The sequence below is a fragment of the Bufo bufo genome, chromosome 4 (assembly GCF_905171765.1).
Source record: "Bufo bufo chromosome 4, aBufBuf1.1, whole genome shotgun sequence".
Taxonomy (NCBI): Eukaryota; Metazoa; Chordata; class Amphibia; order Anura; family Bufonidae; genus Bufo; species Bufo bufo.
In genome coordinates, this window is record NC_053392.1 from 25,699,854 (window position 1) to 25,717,739 (window position 17,886).

Here is a 17,886-nt window from a genome sequence, read left to right on the forward strand (position 1 = left end):
CAGACACTAGCAGATCGCTAGTGTCTGACAGCTAATTAGGTCAAAATGTGGTGGTAGAAACCCTTTAAAGTAGGATTGGCTCGCAGAAGACCATGGTGGGTGGAACCAGAGCTGTGGAAGGAAGAGGAGTGGGGCCACTGTGAGTAGTGCAGTGCCTGGGCCTACAGGAAGGAGTGAGGCAGCGGTGGGCGAAGGATATCAGTACAACACTATTTCCTGACCACATGGACTTCTGGGGAGGAAAATTGAAACAGTGACTAGAAGTAGCCCACTTTGCTATTGCTGAATTGTCTTGTCAATACTTCACTGTGATTTCAGAGAGAGGTTTCAGCTCAGCAGGTGCCGTTATTACACCCAAATAGGCAACATTGTCCTGCACCATTGTCGAAAACATTACCTTTATCAAAATGAATCCGACACATGGATACATGAGGATTTGCACACATTTTACCATGATGACAATGAATAGATCTGCTATTGTTGACAGTAGATGTTTATCACCAACCTAATGAAGCAGCTGCTGATGAATGTATATGTATCCTAAGATAAATGTGAGTAAATGGGCCAGTTGTTCTAACACCATAACATGTCAGTATAAAAACTGGCCATGAAATCCAAAGAAATTGTAATCAAGGGAAAGTTATGGCAGTTGGTGTGGAAACACTGTGCCAACCAACCGGTTTGACTTTGGGCTAGATCTAAGGGTGTTATCCAGCCTGTCCGCAGGTATTCACCCTTTATCCCCAAACAGGGATTTAGACTTCACTGCAGGGAACCACCAGGCCGCTACCTTCTGGATTAATCCCAATGTGGTTGGGAAGCTGACTTTTGGGAGTCAGAGACACTGGTTCAGGGCACCGAGAGATCAATCAAACTCATAGTCAGTGACAGGCCAAGGTCAGGACAGGCAGAATACATGCAAATTTGAGAACCATAACCAAGGTCACGGCAAGCGGCTCTGGATCATTATGAAAAATCCTGCACAGGTCAGGTTAGGCAACAGAGAAACAATCAAGAAACAGGCAGAGGTAGGCACCACTACCAGGGAAGATGCCTTAAATATCTACTGGTTGCTAGTCATTGGTTGGTGAAGATTAGGATGTAAAGCAGCAGCAGTGAGCTTGAGCCGCCCGTGTAACAGGGGAATTATCATATAATTAGGTTTAGTAAAAATTATGTATAGCTATTAAAGGTCCGCAGTGCAGTGTCCAGATGTCCTCTCCAAATATCCCAACAACCGATTACATACTATCAGAACACTTGTATATTTCATTATAGTCATAAAATAAGTATCACAATTAAAATTTCCTTTTGAGATTAAAAATAAAAATACATGTAATGAAAGGATATTTGATCCAGCTCAGCACCATGGGAAAGTTCATCTAATCCTATTAAAAAACAAAACCTCATGAAGCTTTATAAGGGTAAATGTTCAAAGAATCTGGCAGCCCCAATGCAAAGAGGCAAAATGAGAAAACCTGGCTACATCCTCAAAGGATACAAAATGTGGGTCATTAAAGGGGTTCTGTAGCTTTTTATTACTGGTCATGTATCCTTTGCAGAGATCATCAGCATCTGATCGGTGGGGGTCCGACACCCGGGAATTCTGCCGATCAGCTGTTTGAGAAGGCAGTGGCGCTGGATGTAGCACTGCGGCCTTCTTGCGGTTTCCCGCAGGCCAGTGATGTCATGACTACTACTATAAATTGACATTTCCGCCAAATTTACAATGGTAAAATATAATCATTTCTTGATTGCAGATATGGGAACATGCTTAGTGTGTCCTAACGATCACTGGTCAAATGGAAGAAGAGATTCCTGCGTTCCAAGACCGATTGAATTCCTGTCTTATGGAGACACACTGGGGTCATCTCTAATTATTATAAATCTTACATTTTGCCTTGTGACTATAGTTGTGTTGGGGATATTTATAAAAAATAAAGATTCTCCAATTGTGAAAGCCAATAACCAGAATCTCAGTTTCATACTTCTCCTCTCACTCATCTTCTCATTTTTATGTCCTCTCTTATTTATTGGACGTCCCTCAGATATATCATGTCTCCTCCGACAAGTGACTTTTGGAATCATTTTTAGCCTTGCAGTTTCTTCAGTCTTAGCTAAAACAGTGACTGTAGTCTTAGCTTTTCAAGCCATTAAACCAGGCAGGACACTTAGGCAGTGGATGAAGAGACACCTCTCCACATCCTTACTTGTTATAGGTTCATCTGGAGAAGTTTTGATCTGTGTCCTCTGGTTGTTTTATTCTCCACCATTCCCAGATTATAACACTGGAATAGAGGTTGGAAAGATAATCTTACATTGTATTGAGGGATCTGCCATTGCTTTCTACTTGTCCATCGGCTACATTGGATTTCTGGCTATGATGAGCTTTATTGTAGCTTTCTTGGCCAGAACACTTCCAGACACCTTCAATGAGGCTCAGTACATCACCTTCAGCATGCTGGTCTTCTGCAGTGTGTGGATCTCCTTCATCCCGGCCTACCTCAGCACCAAGGGGAAGGACATGGTGGCTGTGGAAGTTTTTGCCATCTCATGTTCCAGTGCTGGACTTCTGGGCTGTATCTTCATTCCCAAATGTTACATTATCCTACTGACACCAGAACTCAACACAAAGTCCAATATAAGGGTCATAAGAAGACATTGTACAGGAGAATTTTGAGTTGTCTTTCAATGTACAATTGTAGCCGAGCTAAACTTGACTCTGATAACACATGGCACAGTCTTATCTTGGTTTTCTCGTGACAAAAGCCATTGAAATCCATGGGAAAGTTAGTTACCTTTCTCTTCCTATTATTTACTTAATGCGTTAACCATCAAGTTTAGCTCGGCTGCATCTGTATTTATTACTCTTTTAAATTTGTATTATTTGGTTATATATCTACTCTCGTATCGGTCTGGATCTTCCTCAATCAGTTTTTTTATTAAAGGGGTTATCCGAGTTAAATCAATATATGTTAAGGTGGCTTAAAACATTATTAAAAACACATTTCTAATGTACATTTATTATTTATTCTGCTGTGTTTCCACATGCCCGATGCGGGTCACGTGACCCCTGGCGTCACTCACCAGGCTCTGGCGGTGACGTCTCGCTTCTCCCTGCTTGAGGTAGGGGCCTGACTCTGTAAAGGAAACGTCAGAGCCTTTGGTGCCCGTCCCCTGTCTCTCTGTATCTGGCTGCGCGGCTTCTGTGCGGGATCGCTCATGCGCGATCCTTATCAGTGCCGGCAGCCGTGAAGAAAGATTCCATGGATTCCAAAGCTCCCTCCCTCCGGTCCACCAGTGTGCCCGCTGCCCTGCGTCTGGCGATCTTTACTAGCCCCAGCTGGTAGCTCAAAACCACCCCCAGGAACATCACAAAGTAAATCATTGTCCATAATATAGATATTGCTGTGATATAGCTTAGATACATATAGGTGTAATAGAGCTTATATACATACAGCTGTCATAGAGCTTAGATACATATAGCTGCCATAGAGCTTAGATACATACAGCTGTCATAGAGCTTAGATACATATAGGTGTCATAGAGCTTAGATACATATAGGTGTCATAGAGCTTAGATATATATATAGGTGTCATATATGACTGCTATATGTATCTAAGCTTTATGACTTCTATATACACTCACCTAAAGAATTATTAGGAACACCATACTAATACGGTGTTGAACCCCCTTTTGCCTTCAGAACTGCCTTAATTCAACGTGGCATTGATTCCACAAGGTGCTGATAGCATTCTTTAGAAATGTTGGCCCATATTGATAGGATAGCATCTTGCAGTTAATGGAGATTTGAGGGATGCACATCCAGGGCACGAAGCTCCCGTTCCACCACATCCCAAAGATGCTCTATTGGGTTGAGATCTGGTGACTGTGGGGCCATTTTAGTACAGTGAACTCATTGTCATGTTCAAGCAACCAATTTGAAATGATTTGAGCTTTGTGACATGGTGCATTATCCTGCTGGAAGTAGCCATCAGAGGGTGGATACATGTTCTCATTCTGTTTATGCCAAATTCGGACTCTACCATTTGAATGTCTCAACAGAAATCGAGACTCATCAGACCAGGCAACATTTTTCCAGTCTTCAACAGTCCAATTTTGGTGAGCTCGTGCAAATTGTAGCCTCTTTTTCCTATTTGTAGTGGAGATGAGTGGTACCCGGTAAGGGTCTTCTGCTGTTGTAGCCCATCCGCCTCAAGGTTGTGCGTGTTGTGGCTTCACAAATGCTTTGCTGCATACCTCAGTTGTAACGAGTGGTTATTTCAGTCAACGTTGCTCTTCTATCAGCTTGAGTCAGTCGGCCCATTCTCCTCTGACCTCTAGCATCCACAAGGCATTTTTGCCCACAGGACTGCCGCATACTGGATGTTTTTCCCTTTTCACACCATTCTTTGTAAACCCTAGAAATGGTTGTGCGTGAAAATCCCAGTAATTGAGCAGATTGTGAAATACTCAGACCGGCCCGTCTGGCACCAACAACCATGCCACGCTCAAAATTGCTTAAATCACCTTTCTTTCCCATTCTGACATTCAGTTTGGAGTTCAGGAGATTGTCTTGACCAGGACCACCCCCCTAAATGCATTGAAGCAACTGCCATGTGATTGGTTGACTAGATAATTGCATTAATGACAAATAGAACAGGTGTTCCTAATAATTCTTTAGGTGAGTGTATATCTAAGCTATATGACAGCTATATGTATCTAAGCTATATGACAGCTATATGTATCTAAGCTATATGACAGCTATATATACCCAAACTATATGACAGCTATATGTATCTAAGCTATATGACTGCTATATGTATATAAGCTATATGACTGCAATATGTATCTAAGCTATATGACTTCTATACGTATCTAATCTATATGACATCTATATGTATCTAAGCTATATGACAGCTATATGTATCTAAGCTATATGATAGCTATATGTATCTAAGCTATATGACTGCTATATGTATCTAAGCAATATGACAGCTATATGTATCTAAGCTATATGGTAGCTATATGTATCTAAGCTGTATGACTGCTATATGTATCTAAACTATATGACAGCTATATGTATCTAAGCTGTATGACAGCTTTATGTATCTAAGCTATATCTAAGCTATATGACACCTATATATATATATATCTATGCTATATGACGGCTATATGTATCTAAGCTACATGACAGCTATATGTATCTAAGCTATATGACAGCTATATGTATCTAAGCTATATTATATAGTATATATATTAAATATACTTAGTTGGCATGGTCCAGGAACAAGCTCTGTGCCCTCATCTGTCCTAAACCTGCCTCTTTCTTTTGCTGCTCCTTCTGCCAGGTAACTGACGTATGCTGCTGGCTATGCTCTGCTTTTTAGCTAGTAAGATATTATTAAGGACAGTCGGCAGCGATTGCCCTGTCCAGATTTGGAGGAGAGGTCCGCAGCTGCCTTCTATAGGCGCGCAAGCAGCAACTATGACAGTGTTGTGAGCGGTCAGGGACGCGGCTTTGAGACTGAATAGGGTGATATAAGTGATGAGCAGACAGTAGTGGATGATGATGCAGCTGATCACACTTGGGAGCTGGGTTAAAAGTGGACTTCATCATCATCATCATCAGCTGGTGAGGGTGGCAGCTTGTTTGTGAGACAGTGGCAGGATGGCAGCATACAGCTTAGCAATAGAGTGCAAGCCTGGCTGCGAGTCAGCAGGGTAGCAGTAATGTGAGATCTGGAGTCAAAAATGCCAGAGGTAAACCATCATCTTCCACCCAGTCTTCACCCCTGCCTTCCTTGTCGGTCTGCACACTTTCGAAAGCCCCAGCAGTTGGCACTTGTGTTTCGTCATCATCCGAGACGTGCTGTGATGGTCCTCCCATGTACTCATCTTGAAACATAAGTGGTTGTGCATCGGTGCACTCAATCTCTTCCACTTCTGGGGCAGGGCTAGGTGGATGGCCTTGGGAAACCCTGCTAACAGAGTCATCAAAAAGCAGAAGAGACTGCTGCATGACTTGGGGCTCAGACTGCTTGGCTGATTTGCAAGGGGGTGAGGTGAAAGACTGATGGACATCGGCTGCAGGTGCCAACTCTGATCTTTCAGCAGGAGACTGGGTGGGAGACAATGTGAAGGAACTGGATCCACTGTCAGCAACACAATCTACTATCGCCTGTACTTGTTCAGGCCTCACCATTCGTAGATCAGCATTAGGCCCGACCAAATAACGCTGCAGGTTTTGTCGCCTACTCGCACCTGAGGAAGGGGTTTCACTTGTAGGTGTAGCTGGCACAGATCGACCATGTCCTCTCCCTGCAACAGGAGCTCCACCAGCAGCACCATGACCTGGGCCACGTCCCTTATTTGACGCTCTCCTCATATTTTTCAAATTTAGGATCTTGCCCTAAATGGGTGTTTAATTATTAGTAGAATAGAACGACAGTATGTAAAGGGTGTATCTCACACGGCCTGAACCAGACTAGGCCTCAATAAAAGATTTTTTTGTCCAAAATGGTTGTATTTTAAATGCCTGAATCAAAACCCTGTATGTAGAGGTGGTATCTCACACGGCCTGAACCAGTGTAGGCCTGAAGTAAATATTTATTTTCACAAAATGGCTGTATTTCAAATGCCTGATTCAAACCCCTATATGTAGAATGGGTATCTCACACGGACTGAACCAGTGTAGGCCTCAGTTCAATATTGGTACACCAAATGGCAGTATTTAAAATCTCTGAATGTAACCCAAATGTATTAAGAGTGTATCTCACAATGACATCTGCATCAAAGACTGCCATCAAAAATTTTTGTGCCCAAACGAGTGTTTGTTTAACAATTGAATTTGACAGCAGTATATAAGCCTGTAATTTCACACGTGCTGATGCTGCAAGGCCTGAAAATAGTGTTTTTTGTCAAAATGATGGGTGTATTTCTAGCTTAAATTGCACACTGACTAATCCAGATGTTGTAGTTTGCCCAAAAAAATTTTGATTTGCAATGTCCCAAAAGCTCAGATGCAGTGCTGGTGCACTGAGCTTGCATAAAATGGCCGCCGCCGCCACCCACCTAACTAACAGAATTATTAAAGTTCTTTTTTCTTTTGGTCAATGAGCTCAGGGCAGGGTAAGACGATTGTGCCCTGCACCCACACAACTATTTCTAGGTAGATCGCTGAGTTAGATTCTCTCCTATTCTCTCCCTGAAATCACCAGTCCAGCAGCATCCTCTCCCTACACTTGTAACAGCGATGTGCAGCGCTACGTGACTCCAGCTTATATAAAGCCTGGGTCACATGCTGCTCTGGCCAATCACAGTCATGCCATTAGTAGGCATGGCTGTGATGGCTTCTAAGGTCAGACAGTTAACCCGCTGTTGATTGGCTGCTGTGCAGCCTTTCAAAAAGGGCCAAGAAAGCGCCGAACACCGAACCCGAACTTTTATGGAAATGTTTGGGTTCGGGTCCGGGGTCCAAAAATCCTAAAGTTCGGTACGAACCCTACTGACAACAAATATATATTTTCCATAATTTATCCATACTTTGCATATAAACGGTGTCTGCAGTGAATTGTCACATCTGCGCTGCAAGCGCGCGCGTGTGTGTCAGGGCCAGATATTGGGAAAAATATTACTGACAACAAATATATTTTTTCCATAATTTATCCACATTTTTCCTATAAACGGTCCCTTATAACATATAACATTTAATATGAAGAAGGCGAGCATTAAGGGACGGGGAAGTTGCCATGATGCTGATGGTGCACGCAGAGGCCATGGCCCTGGGTGCGGTGAAACTGTGCCTGCTGCCAGAGCACAAGAAAAACAATCATCCAAGATACCTAGCTTCATGTCCCAGTTTGCAGGGCGGCGCAGGACACCACTTTTGAAGTCAGCCCAGTGCGAGCAGGTGGTCGGTTGGATTGCAGCAGATAGTGCTTCCAGTCGATTAAGCACCACCCTGTCTATTACCAAGTCCAGTTTCAGTAGCCAGAAGTCTGTCCACATAATCCTCACCCTGATCCTCCTTCCTCCCACCATTTACAGTCTGGCCAAACAAGTAATTCCACACTCGGATGTTCCGAGGAAACTCTTTGCATCTCTATTAATTGATTTGGCCCTCTCGCCAAGCACGCTTGAAAAGGGACCTGAGATCTTGTGCCCCGATTTCCAACCTCTTGAGCATCCAGAGTCACAAGAACATGACGCTGGGGACGGCAATTAGTGTGTAATGAGGTGGATGATGATGAGACACAGTTGCCAATGACTCAACCGCAATTACAGTCTCAAGAGGTTGAGGAAGAGGATAACACACAATTGTCAATCACTGAGGTTGAGGTTATGTCAACATATCAGGAGAATGATCAGAGTGAGGAAGTGAAAGAGGAGGTGCTGGACGATGAGGTCACTGACCCAACCTGGGAAGGTGGCAACATGCCGAGCGAGGAGAGCAGTACAGAGGGGGAGGGATCTGGGGCAATGCAACAGGCAGGAAGAGGCAGTGGGGTGGCAAATGGTAGAAGGAGGGCACCACCGAACAGGCCCTCAACTGTTCCACAGAGCACCCCCTTGTGTAATTCTCCCTTGCCAAGGGGTAGGTGTTCAGCAGTATGGCGCTTTTTTGATGAAAGTGCGGACAACAAAAGAATAGTAGTTTGCAACCTGTCCCACACCAAAATGAGCCAGGGCGTGAACACTAGCAACCTCACCACCACCAGCATGACCCGCCGCATGGCATCAAAGCACCCTAATAGGTGGGCTGAACGCCTGGGTAAACAATCTGGGTCTGCGGGTCACACCACTGCTTTCTCTTCCCCTGTGTTACGTGCTGGCCAATCCCCTGTCCAAGACGATGGCCCGCCCTGCACCTGGACCTTTGCAAGCACCATCAGTAACCACATCCACTTCCCTGTCCCAGCGCAGCGTCCAAATATCATTACCCCAGGAATTTGAACGCAAGCGCAAATACCCATCCACCCACCCACAGGCCATAGCACAAAATGAGCAGCTTTGTAAATTACTGGCCCTGGAAATGTTGCCATTTAGGCTAGTGTACACTGAGGCCTTCCGCAGCCTGATGTCGTTGGCCGTCCCTCGTTACGCAGTCCGCAGCCGCCACTATTTTTCAAGGTGTGCCGTGCCAGCCTTACACCAACATGTGTCCCTTAACATCACACGTTCCCTGACCAACGCAATTACTGGGAAGATCCACTTAACCATAGACACATGGACAAGTGCTGGTGGCCAGGGACTCTACATTTCCCTGACGGCACACTGGGTGAATGTTGTGGAGGCCGGGATCGGCTCGTACCCTGCGATGGCAGAGGTGCTACCGACGCCAAGAATTGCGGGCCCCAATTCCATCAGGGTTTCTGCCACCACCTACGTTATTGGCTCCAACCTCCACTTCTCCTCCTCTGCCTCCTCCTCCACTTCCACCTCCGAATTATCCACGTGCAGCACCAGTCAGTCATCAATCAGTAGCTGGAAGCAGTGTAGCACTGCAGTGGGGAAGCGGCAACAGGCCGTGCTGAAGCTGATCTGCCTAGGTGACAAACAGCACACCGCCGCAGAGCTGTGGCAGGGGATAAGAGACCAGACTGAGCTGTGGCTCTCGCCACTCAACCTAAAACGAGGCATAGTTGTGTCTGATAATGGCTGTAACTTGGTGTTGGCTTTGGAGCTGGGCAACCTTATACACATCCCATGCCTTGCCCACGTATTTAACCTTGTGGTTCAGCGGTTTCTAAAAACATTCCCAATTTGCCTGAGCTAATGGAGAAGGTGCGCCGCGTGTGTGCATATTTCCACAAGTCACCGACAGCTTCAGCCGGTCTGTCAATGCTGCAGCAGCGCTTGAATTTGCCAGCTCACCGGCTGTTGTGCGACGTGAGCACATGCTGGAACTCCACGTTCCACATGTTGGCCAGGCTTTGTGAGCAGCAGAGGGCAGTTGTGGAATACCAGTTGCAACATGGTCTTCGCCTTTCCAGTCAGCTTCCGCTATTCATAAGCGAGGGGTGGGCATGGATGTCTGACCTCTGTGAGGTTTTACGCAACTTTGAGGAAACAACACAGATGGTGAGCGGCGATAGCGCTATTATCAGCGTCACCATCCCATTTCTGTGTCTTCTTAAATGCTTGCTGCTCACAATTAAGTACGACGCTGTGCTTGTGGAAATGGGGGAAGACATTACACAGGTTGATGCCTCAGCTACAGAGGGTAGTACCTATGGAAGTTTAATTCCATCTGTTCTGCGTGAGTGGGCAGAAGAAGAGGAAGAGGATGAGGAGATTGGGAGTGATCCTCCTGATGACGACACCGAAGTCTCGCCTGTTGGTACACTGGCTGACTTCATGTTAGGCTGACTTTCCAGCGACTAGCGCATTATACGCATTTTAAACAACACGGATTACTGGTTGTTCATCCTTCTCAACCCCCGCTACAAAGAGAACTTCTCATCTCTCATTCCTCTGGTGGAGAGGACGAGCAAAATGGTGCAATACCAGAAGATACTTGTTAGAAAATTGCTCCAAAATTTTCTATCTGAGAACGCTGGCGGCAGAGTCCGTACTTCCTTGGCCAACAGAGGAGGGGAGACAAGTGGAACACACAACAGTTCCAACAGAGGCAGGGCAACACTCTCCAAAGCCTGGGACAGTTTCATAACACCCCGCCAGCACCCTCACCCTGATGTGCGGCCTACTGCCACAAGGAGAGAATTTTTTTTAATGATGGTGAAGGAATACATAGCAGACCGTGTCAGCGTCCTCAATGATCCCTCAGTCAGTGCCTTACAACTACTGGATGTCCAAGCTGGAAACCTTGGCACGAACTTGCGCTCTATGCTTTGGAGGTGCTGGCCTGCCCTGCCTCCAGCGTTTTATCTGAGCGTGTATTTAGTGCTGCTGGTGCATTATAACAGATAAGCGTATCCGCCTGTCAACTGAAAATGCTGACAGGTTGACTCATATAAAAATGACCATGACTTCTCATCCTCCTCCTCCTCTTCCGTCATATCAACATGCATTGTTTATTCGTCACATATAATGCCCTTGTATATATGGCCTTCGAATATAATTTTTTAGAGAGTCCGCTCACCAGCAGGCCCTCACATCAAATTTTTTACAGGGTCCGCTCACCAGCAGGCCCTCACATCAAATTTTTTACAGGGTCCACTCACTAGCAGGCCCTCACATCTAAGTTTTTACAGGGTCCGCTCACCAGTAGAGATGTCCCGAACTATTCGCCGGGGAACAGTTCCCGGCGAACATAGCTTCTTCGCGTTCGCCGCGGCGGGCGAACATATGCGATGTTCGGTCCACCCCCTATACATCATCATTGAGCAAACTTTGACTCTGTATCTCACAGTCAGCAGACACATTCCAGCCAATCAGCATACCCTCCCTCCCAGACCCTCCCACCTCCTATCAAAAAGCAAGGACAGCATCCATCTTCGATTCATTCTGAAGCTGCAGTGTCACAAATTTGACTAAGCTGTAATCGCAATGCGATTAATACAGGTTATATTAATCGCATTGCGAATTCAACTTAGAGCTGGGTTCCTAATGGTTGTATTGCTAGAATATAACGAAGATTGAGAATATAGTGCTTTATTCGTTATATTCGGCAATTCTAGCAATACAACCATTAGGAACTCAGATCTAAGTTGTAATCGCAATGCGATTAATACAGGTTATATTAATCACATTGCGAATTTAACTTACCACACTCTGTGTCAACTACGTAATTTTCCATGGGAGTTTTGCCATGGATCCCCCTCCGGCATGCCACAGTCCAGGTGTTAGTCCCCTTGAAAAAACTTTTCCATCACTATTGTGGCCAGAAAGAGTCCCTGTGGGTTTTAAAATTCACCTGTCTATTGAAGTCTATGGCGGTTCGCCCGTTCGCAAACATTTGCGCAAATTCGCGTTCGCCATTAGCGTTCGCCAAATTTTATGTTTGCGACATCTCTACTCACCAGCAGGCCCTCACATATAATTTTTCACAGGGTCCGCTCACCAGCAGGCCCTCACATCAAATTTTTTACAGGGTCCGCTCACCAGCAGGCCCTCACATATAATTTTTTAGATGGTCCGCTCATTAGCAGGCCCTCACATCAATTTTTTACAGGGTCCGCTCACCAGCAGGCTCTCACATGTAATTTTTTAGATGGTCCGTTCACCAGCAGGCCCTTACATCAAATTTTTTACAGGGTCCGCTAAGCTGCAGGCCCGCAAGTTAAATCTTTTACACGGTCAGCTCACCTGCAGGCCCAAAAATCAAATATTTTACAGGGTCAGCTCACCTGCAGGCCCGCAACTCAAATCTTTTACAGGGTCAGCTTACCTGCAGGCCCGCAAATCAAATCTTTTACAGGGTCAGCTCACCTGCAGGCCCGCAACTCAAATCTTTTACAGGGTCAGCTCACCTACAGGACCGCAACTCAATGTGAATAAGGCACTCCTTTATGTGATATACAGGTTGTTTCAGAGTGCCTCTTGCTTATAATTTTTGCCAGCACTTGCACTTTATGTACAAGTAAATATACAGTAAAGAATGTTTAAAATAAATTTTTACTATAAAATAGATTTTTTACTTTGGTTTTGTGCGTAAAATCTTAATTAGATTGAGGGCCTGTGTCACGCCTTGCCCTGTGAATGTGCGGAGATCGGTCAGACTGGCTGCACATGTCTGACTTCTTGGTTTGTTTTGATTTGGATTTGAGCTGGATCCCCCTTCCCTCAGGTGTACTGGGTTTCATCGTTAGTAAGGCTATTTATCCCTCCTTCCCCCAGTGGCCTGTGCGAGTTATAGTTCTTTACTAAGAGCTCTTGATTTGTGGTGGATCGTCTGCTCCAGCTCTTCTCAAGATAAGTCCTTTCCTTCCTTTCCCTTTGTGTGTGTTATCTAGGCCTCTAGGGAGACGCTTGCTTCTTCCTGGTTGGAAGAAGCAGATTGCCTCTTCCCTTTTCCCTGCTGCTTAGGGTTTTCCCAGGGTCTTCAGATTTAGGTACGAGGGCATGTGCATATCCACCCTAAGGGTATGCACATGGGCACAGCAGTCTAGGAAAAGCTTTTAGGGATCGCTAGGAGGTGACCCTTTTCTCCCTAGCTTTAGGGCCTAGTCATTTGTTCTGTTGGTTTTCCCTGTGTTTGGTTGTTTCCCCGCTTACCCACCTGTCGTGACAGCCTGGTGATCAGTTTAAGGCCTTTTAAGCAGCATCAGCAGCAGCATGGTGATAAAAATGAATGGCAAGGTGACATGGTGTGGAGATGGCAGCATGAGGAGGCCACATAGTGGCACAATGACTGAGTCTGGATAAAAGACTAAGGCCACAGATTGCTTAGAAAGATACAGATGGAAATAATCTGTGGAGCTGTATCACGGTCACCTGCAGATTAATGCAGACCAGGGGCATAGCTATAGGGAAAGCAGGGGAAGCTGCAGCTTTGGGGCCCTGACCCAGAAGGGGCCCATCCAGGAGAAGGAGGACTAAAGAATTTGGTCAGGGCCCCCTCAACAGTATTACACAATGAAATTATATACAGTGACAGTTTACAGGGTGGGCCATTTATATGGATACACCTTAATAAAATGGGAATGGTTGGTGATATTATTTTCCTGTTTGTGGCACATTAGTATATGTGAGGGGGGAAACTTTTCAAGATGGGTGGTGACCGCCACCAAAAGTTGGATTCAAAATGGCCAACTTCAAAATGGCCGCCATGGCCATTTTGAAGTTGGCCATTTTGAATCTAACTTTAGTTTTTTCGATAGGAAGAGGGTCATGTGACTCATCAAACTTATTGGGAATTTCACACGAAAAACAATGGTGTGCTTGGTTTTAACGTAACTTTCTTTTTAAATGAGTTATTTACAAGTTTCTCTTTGTTTACAGCCATTGACATGTCGCCGAGGTAACACGTGAGGAGCGGATAGAAATTGTGTTGATGTCTGGTGAACGCAGTAACCGGGTCATTGCAGCAGATTTCAATGCAAGACACCCTACGAGACAACCCATCTCCCATGCTACAGTTAGAAAACTGCTCGCTAAGTTTCTTGAAACTGGTTCAGTGTTGGATTTGCCAAAATGTGGACGCATGAAATCTGTCTCTAATGAAGAAACATCAGTGGCTGTCCTAGCTTCATTCAGCAAGAGCCCACAGCGTAGCACTCGCCGCATGTCACTGGAGAGTGGCATTAGTCGAACATCCCTTCGGACGATATTAGCTACTCACAAATGGCACCCTTACAAATTCCAGCTACTGCAGCATCTCAACGAGGATGACCCAGATCGGCGCACTGAAGTTGCAGAATGGGCAAAACAAAAATTGGAACAGGACCCTCAGTTTACACAGAAGATTTTGTTCAGTGATGAGGCAAACTTTTATGTGAATGGTGAAGTTAACAAACAAAACCACCGCTATTGGTCTGACACTAACCCACATTGGATAGATCCCTCCAAGACTGTTGGAACAAAAACATTTATGGTATGGTGTGGTATATGGGGTACAAAGATAGTGGGGCCATTCTTCATCAATGGAAACCTCAAGGCCACTGGATATGCAAAATTGCTACATGATGATGTGTTTCCCTCTTTATGCACTGAAGCTGGCATGTTCCCTGAGTTTTTCCAGCAAGATGGTGCACCACCACATTATGGGTGTCAGGTCCGAGCATTCCTAGATGAACAGTTTCCTGGAAAGTGGATTGGTCGTCGTGGGCCAGTTGAATGGCCCCCAAGGTCTCCCGATCTGACCCCCTTAGACTTTTATCTTTGGCGTCAGCTGAAGGCAATTGTCTATGCTGTGAAGATACGAGATGTGCAGCACCTGAAACTACGGATACTGGAAGCCTGTGCTAGCATTTCTCCTGCGGTGTTGCTATCAGTGTGTGAAGAGTGGGAGAAGAGGGTTGCATTGACAATCCAACACAATGGGCAGCACATTGAACACATTTTATAAGTGGTCAGAAACTTGTAAATAACTCATGAAAGAATAAAGTTACGCTAAAACCAAGCACACCATTGTTTTTCTTGTGAAATTCCCAATAAGTTTGATGTGTCACATGACCCTCTTCCTATTGAAAAAACAAAAGTTTGATTCAAAATGGCCGACTTCAAAATGGCCGCCATGGTCACCACCCATCTTGAAAAGTTTCCCCCCTCACACATATACTAATGTGCCACAAACAGGAAGTTAATATCACCAACCATTCCCATTTTATTAAGGCGTATCCATATAAATGGTCCACCCTGTAGACAGTGTATAAAATGGATGGAACAGCTGCCGGTCCCGGTCTGAGAGAGCGATCTTTACTAGCCACAGAAATGGGGGCAGCATCAAAGGAAGTGGTTGCTAAAAAATTACTGTGAGATGGAGCCCCATTTAAAATTTTCTGTGGGGCCCAGTCATTTCTAGCTATGCCACTGATGCAGTCCACAAAAGCAAGTTGGGTTTATCGATTTCAAAACCTTAATTAGAATGCGGGCCTGGTGATCATTTTAAGGCCTTTTAAGCAGCATCAGCAGCAGCATGGTGATAAAAATGAGTGGCAAGGTGACATGGTGTAGAGATGGCAGCATGAGGAGGCCACATAGTGGCACAATGACAGAGTCTGGATAAAAGACTGAGGCCACAGATTGTTGAGAAAGATGCAGGTGGAAGCAAATCTGTAGAGCTGTTTGACGGTCACCTGCAGATTAATGCAGCCATCAAAATCAAGTTGGCTTTGTCGGTTCCACCTCAGCTCACCAGCAGGCCCGCACCTAAAATCTTTTACTGGGTTACCTGCAGGACCGCAACACAAATCTTTTACAGGGTCAGCTCACATGCAGGCCTGCAACTCAAATCTTTTACAGGGTCAGCTCACATGCAGGCCCACAACTCAAATCTTTTACAGGGTCAGCTCACATGCAGGCCCACAACTCAAATCTTTTACATGGTCAGCTCACATGCAGGCCTACAACTCAAATCTTTTACATGGTCAGCTCACATGCAGGCCCCCGCATAGAATTTTTTAGAGGGTCAGCTCACCAGCAGGCCCGCACCTAAAATCTTTTACAGGGTCAGCTCACCTGCAGGCCCGCAATTCATGTTGCCTTGCTTTAAAGTAGTAGCTGTAGCCGTTTATCAAGCTCCCTTTTTCGAAATCGAACAATGATTCCACGTTACCGGTGGTCACCATGTTAGGCGCATAAAAGAACATCGAAAGTTGTTAGGGAAGATATCCAAATGGATTGTGGACATCATGGGGACGTGTGATCAGCCAGAAGTTATCTAGAGTCCTGTATAACGTTTCCTCATCCAAAATACCACAGTGAGATTCCCTGTAATTTTTTATTACTCATTCCAAAAACAGGGCATCTTAAGAGTCCTGTATTGTTATTTATCGTCACTATCTCCACGAGTCGGGAGTGTGCGATTTGCCCCCCACCTGCTTGCCTTCCTTGGATGTGTTAGCCGTGTCTCAGGCTCCCTCTCCGGAATCATACACTGATTCCCCGTTACCCGTAGTTTACAATGGTTTTGAGCAGACAATTACATTGAAAGTTGATAGGCATGACATCCGAATGGATCGTCGCCATCACGGGGACATGCCATCAGCCCCAGGTTAGCTAGAGTCACTAAAGCTGCAGCAGGCCACCGCCCATAATGTTTTATATGGTCAGATCAGCAGGCCCTTGCTCCTAATGTTTTTGAGGGTCACCAGCAGGCCATCAATCATCATTTTTAACGGGTGTGTATGATCCCCTCCTTTATGTGTAACTAAGGGTGTATCGGAGTGCCTCTTCCTTGTAATATTTGGCAGCACTTGCACTTTATATTCAGGAATGAAGGTTTTCTATCAATTTTTCCTCTAAAATTGTTTTTTTACCTTGGTTTTGTGCGTATTATTGTCATTATGTAAAAATGGCGTACTATTTGGACAACATAGTTCCCAGCAGCAACCCGCCTGGTAGGCCCATAATTTCAGGGGTCTCCTCCCTCACTCGAAACCTATTGCAGTATATATTGACATCTATTTACAGAAACATGTCTTCAATCTAAAATCCTATCTAAGGGACTCAACATCCCTTATTACCCTACTGAAAGACATGGTATGGAAAGATAGTTATCATTGGCTGACCTTAGATGTTTCGGCACTTTATACCAATATTTCTCATGATTTAGGTATGAAATGTACATCTGTTTTTCTGGATAAAGATCAAGAAATGCCTGCCCAACAAAATGCCTTTATCATGAAGGGCATAGAGTTTATACTTACGCATAATGTATTCATGTTCCAACAAGGAATCTACAGACAGATACGAGGGACCGCAATGGGGACGCGTTTTGCGCCCAGTTTTGCAAACTTGTTTATTAGGGCTTTTGAGGAGGAGTTTATTTATCATACAAGCTTCTGGTCCAATAACAACATTATTTGCTTCTGTAGGTATATTGACGACCTAATCTTTATTTGGAATGGAGATCCATCGTCTATAGACAAATTCATTTCACATCTTATTACTAATGATTGGGGGATCTCCTTCACAGGAACATATAATAATACCAAAATTGAGTTTCTGGACTTAACATTTTTTATTCAGGACAATGAAATGAATACACATACTTTTTTTAAAAAGGTTGACAGTAATAGTTACCTGGATTATAATAGTACACATTACAGAAAATGGAAATATAATATTCCTTTTAGCCAATTTAAACGTATGAGACGAAACTGTACTTTGGAAGATGATTTTACCCAACAATGTGATGTTCTGGCTTCTAGGTTCAGCCAAAAGGGCTATCCTGCTAATATCATCTCTGGCGCAAGAACCAAAGCCGCTAAACTTACTCAAGACGAATGCCTTGTTCCAGTGCATAAACAGAAAAGGGAC

At 44.8% G+C, this 17,886-nt stretch overlaps 1 protein-coding gene across 1 annotated transcript in view; it reads left to right on the forward strand.

Moving 5' to 3' along the window:
* LOC120998915 overlaps positions 1-2,680 on the forward strand; it is an 80,059-nt gene extending 77,379 nt beyond the window's left edge. Inside the window, exon 6 of the mRNA XM_040429794.1 lies at positions 1,761-2,680. Coding sequence (XP_040285728.1) covers positions 1,761-2,680 — 920 coding nt within the window. The remainder of the gene's footprint in view (positions 1-1,760) is intronic.
* Positions 2,681-17,886: the final 15,206 nt, after the last annotated feature.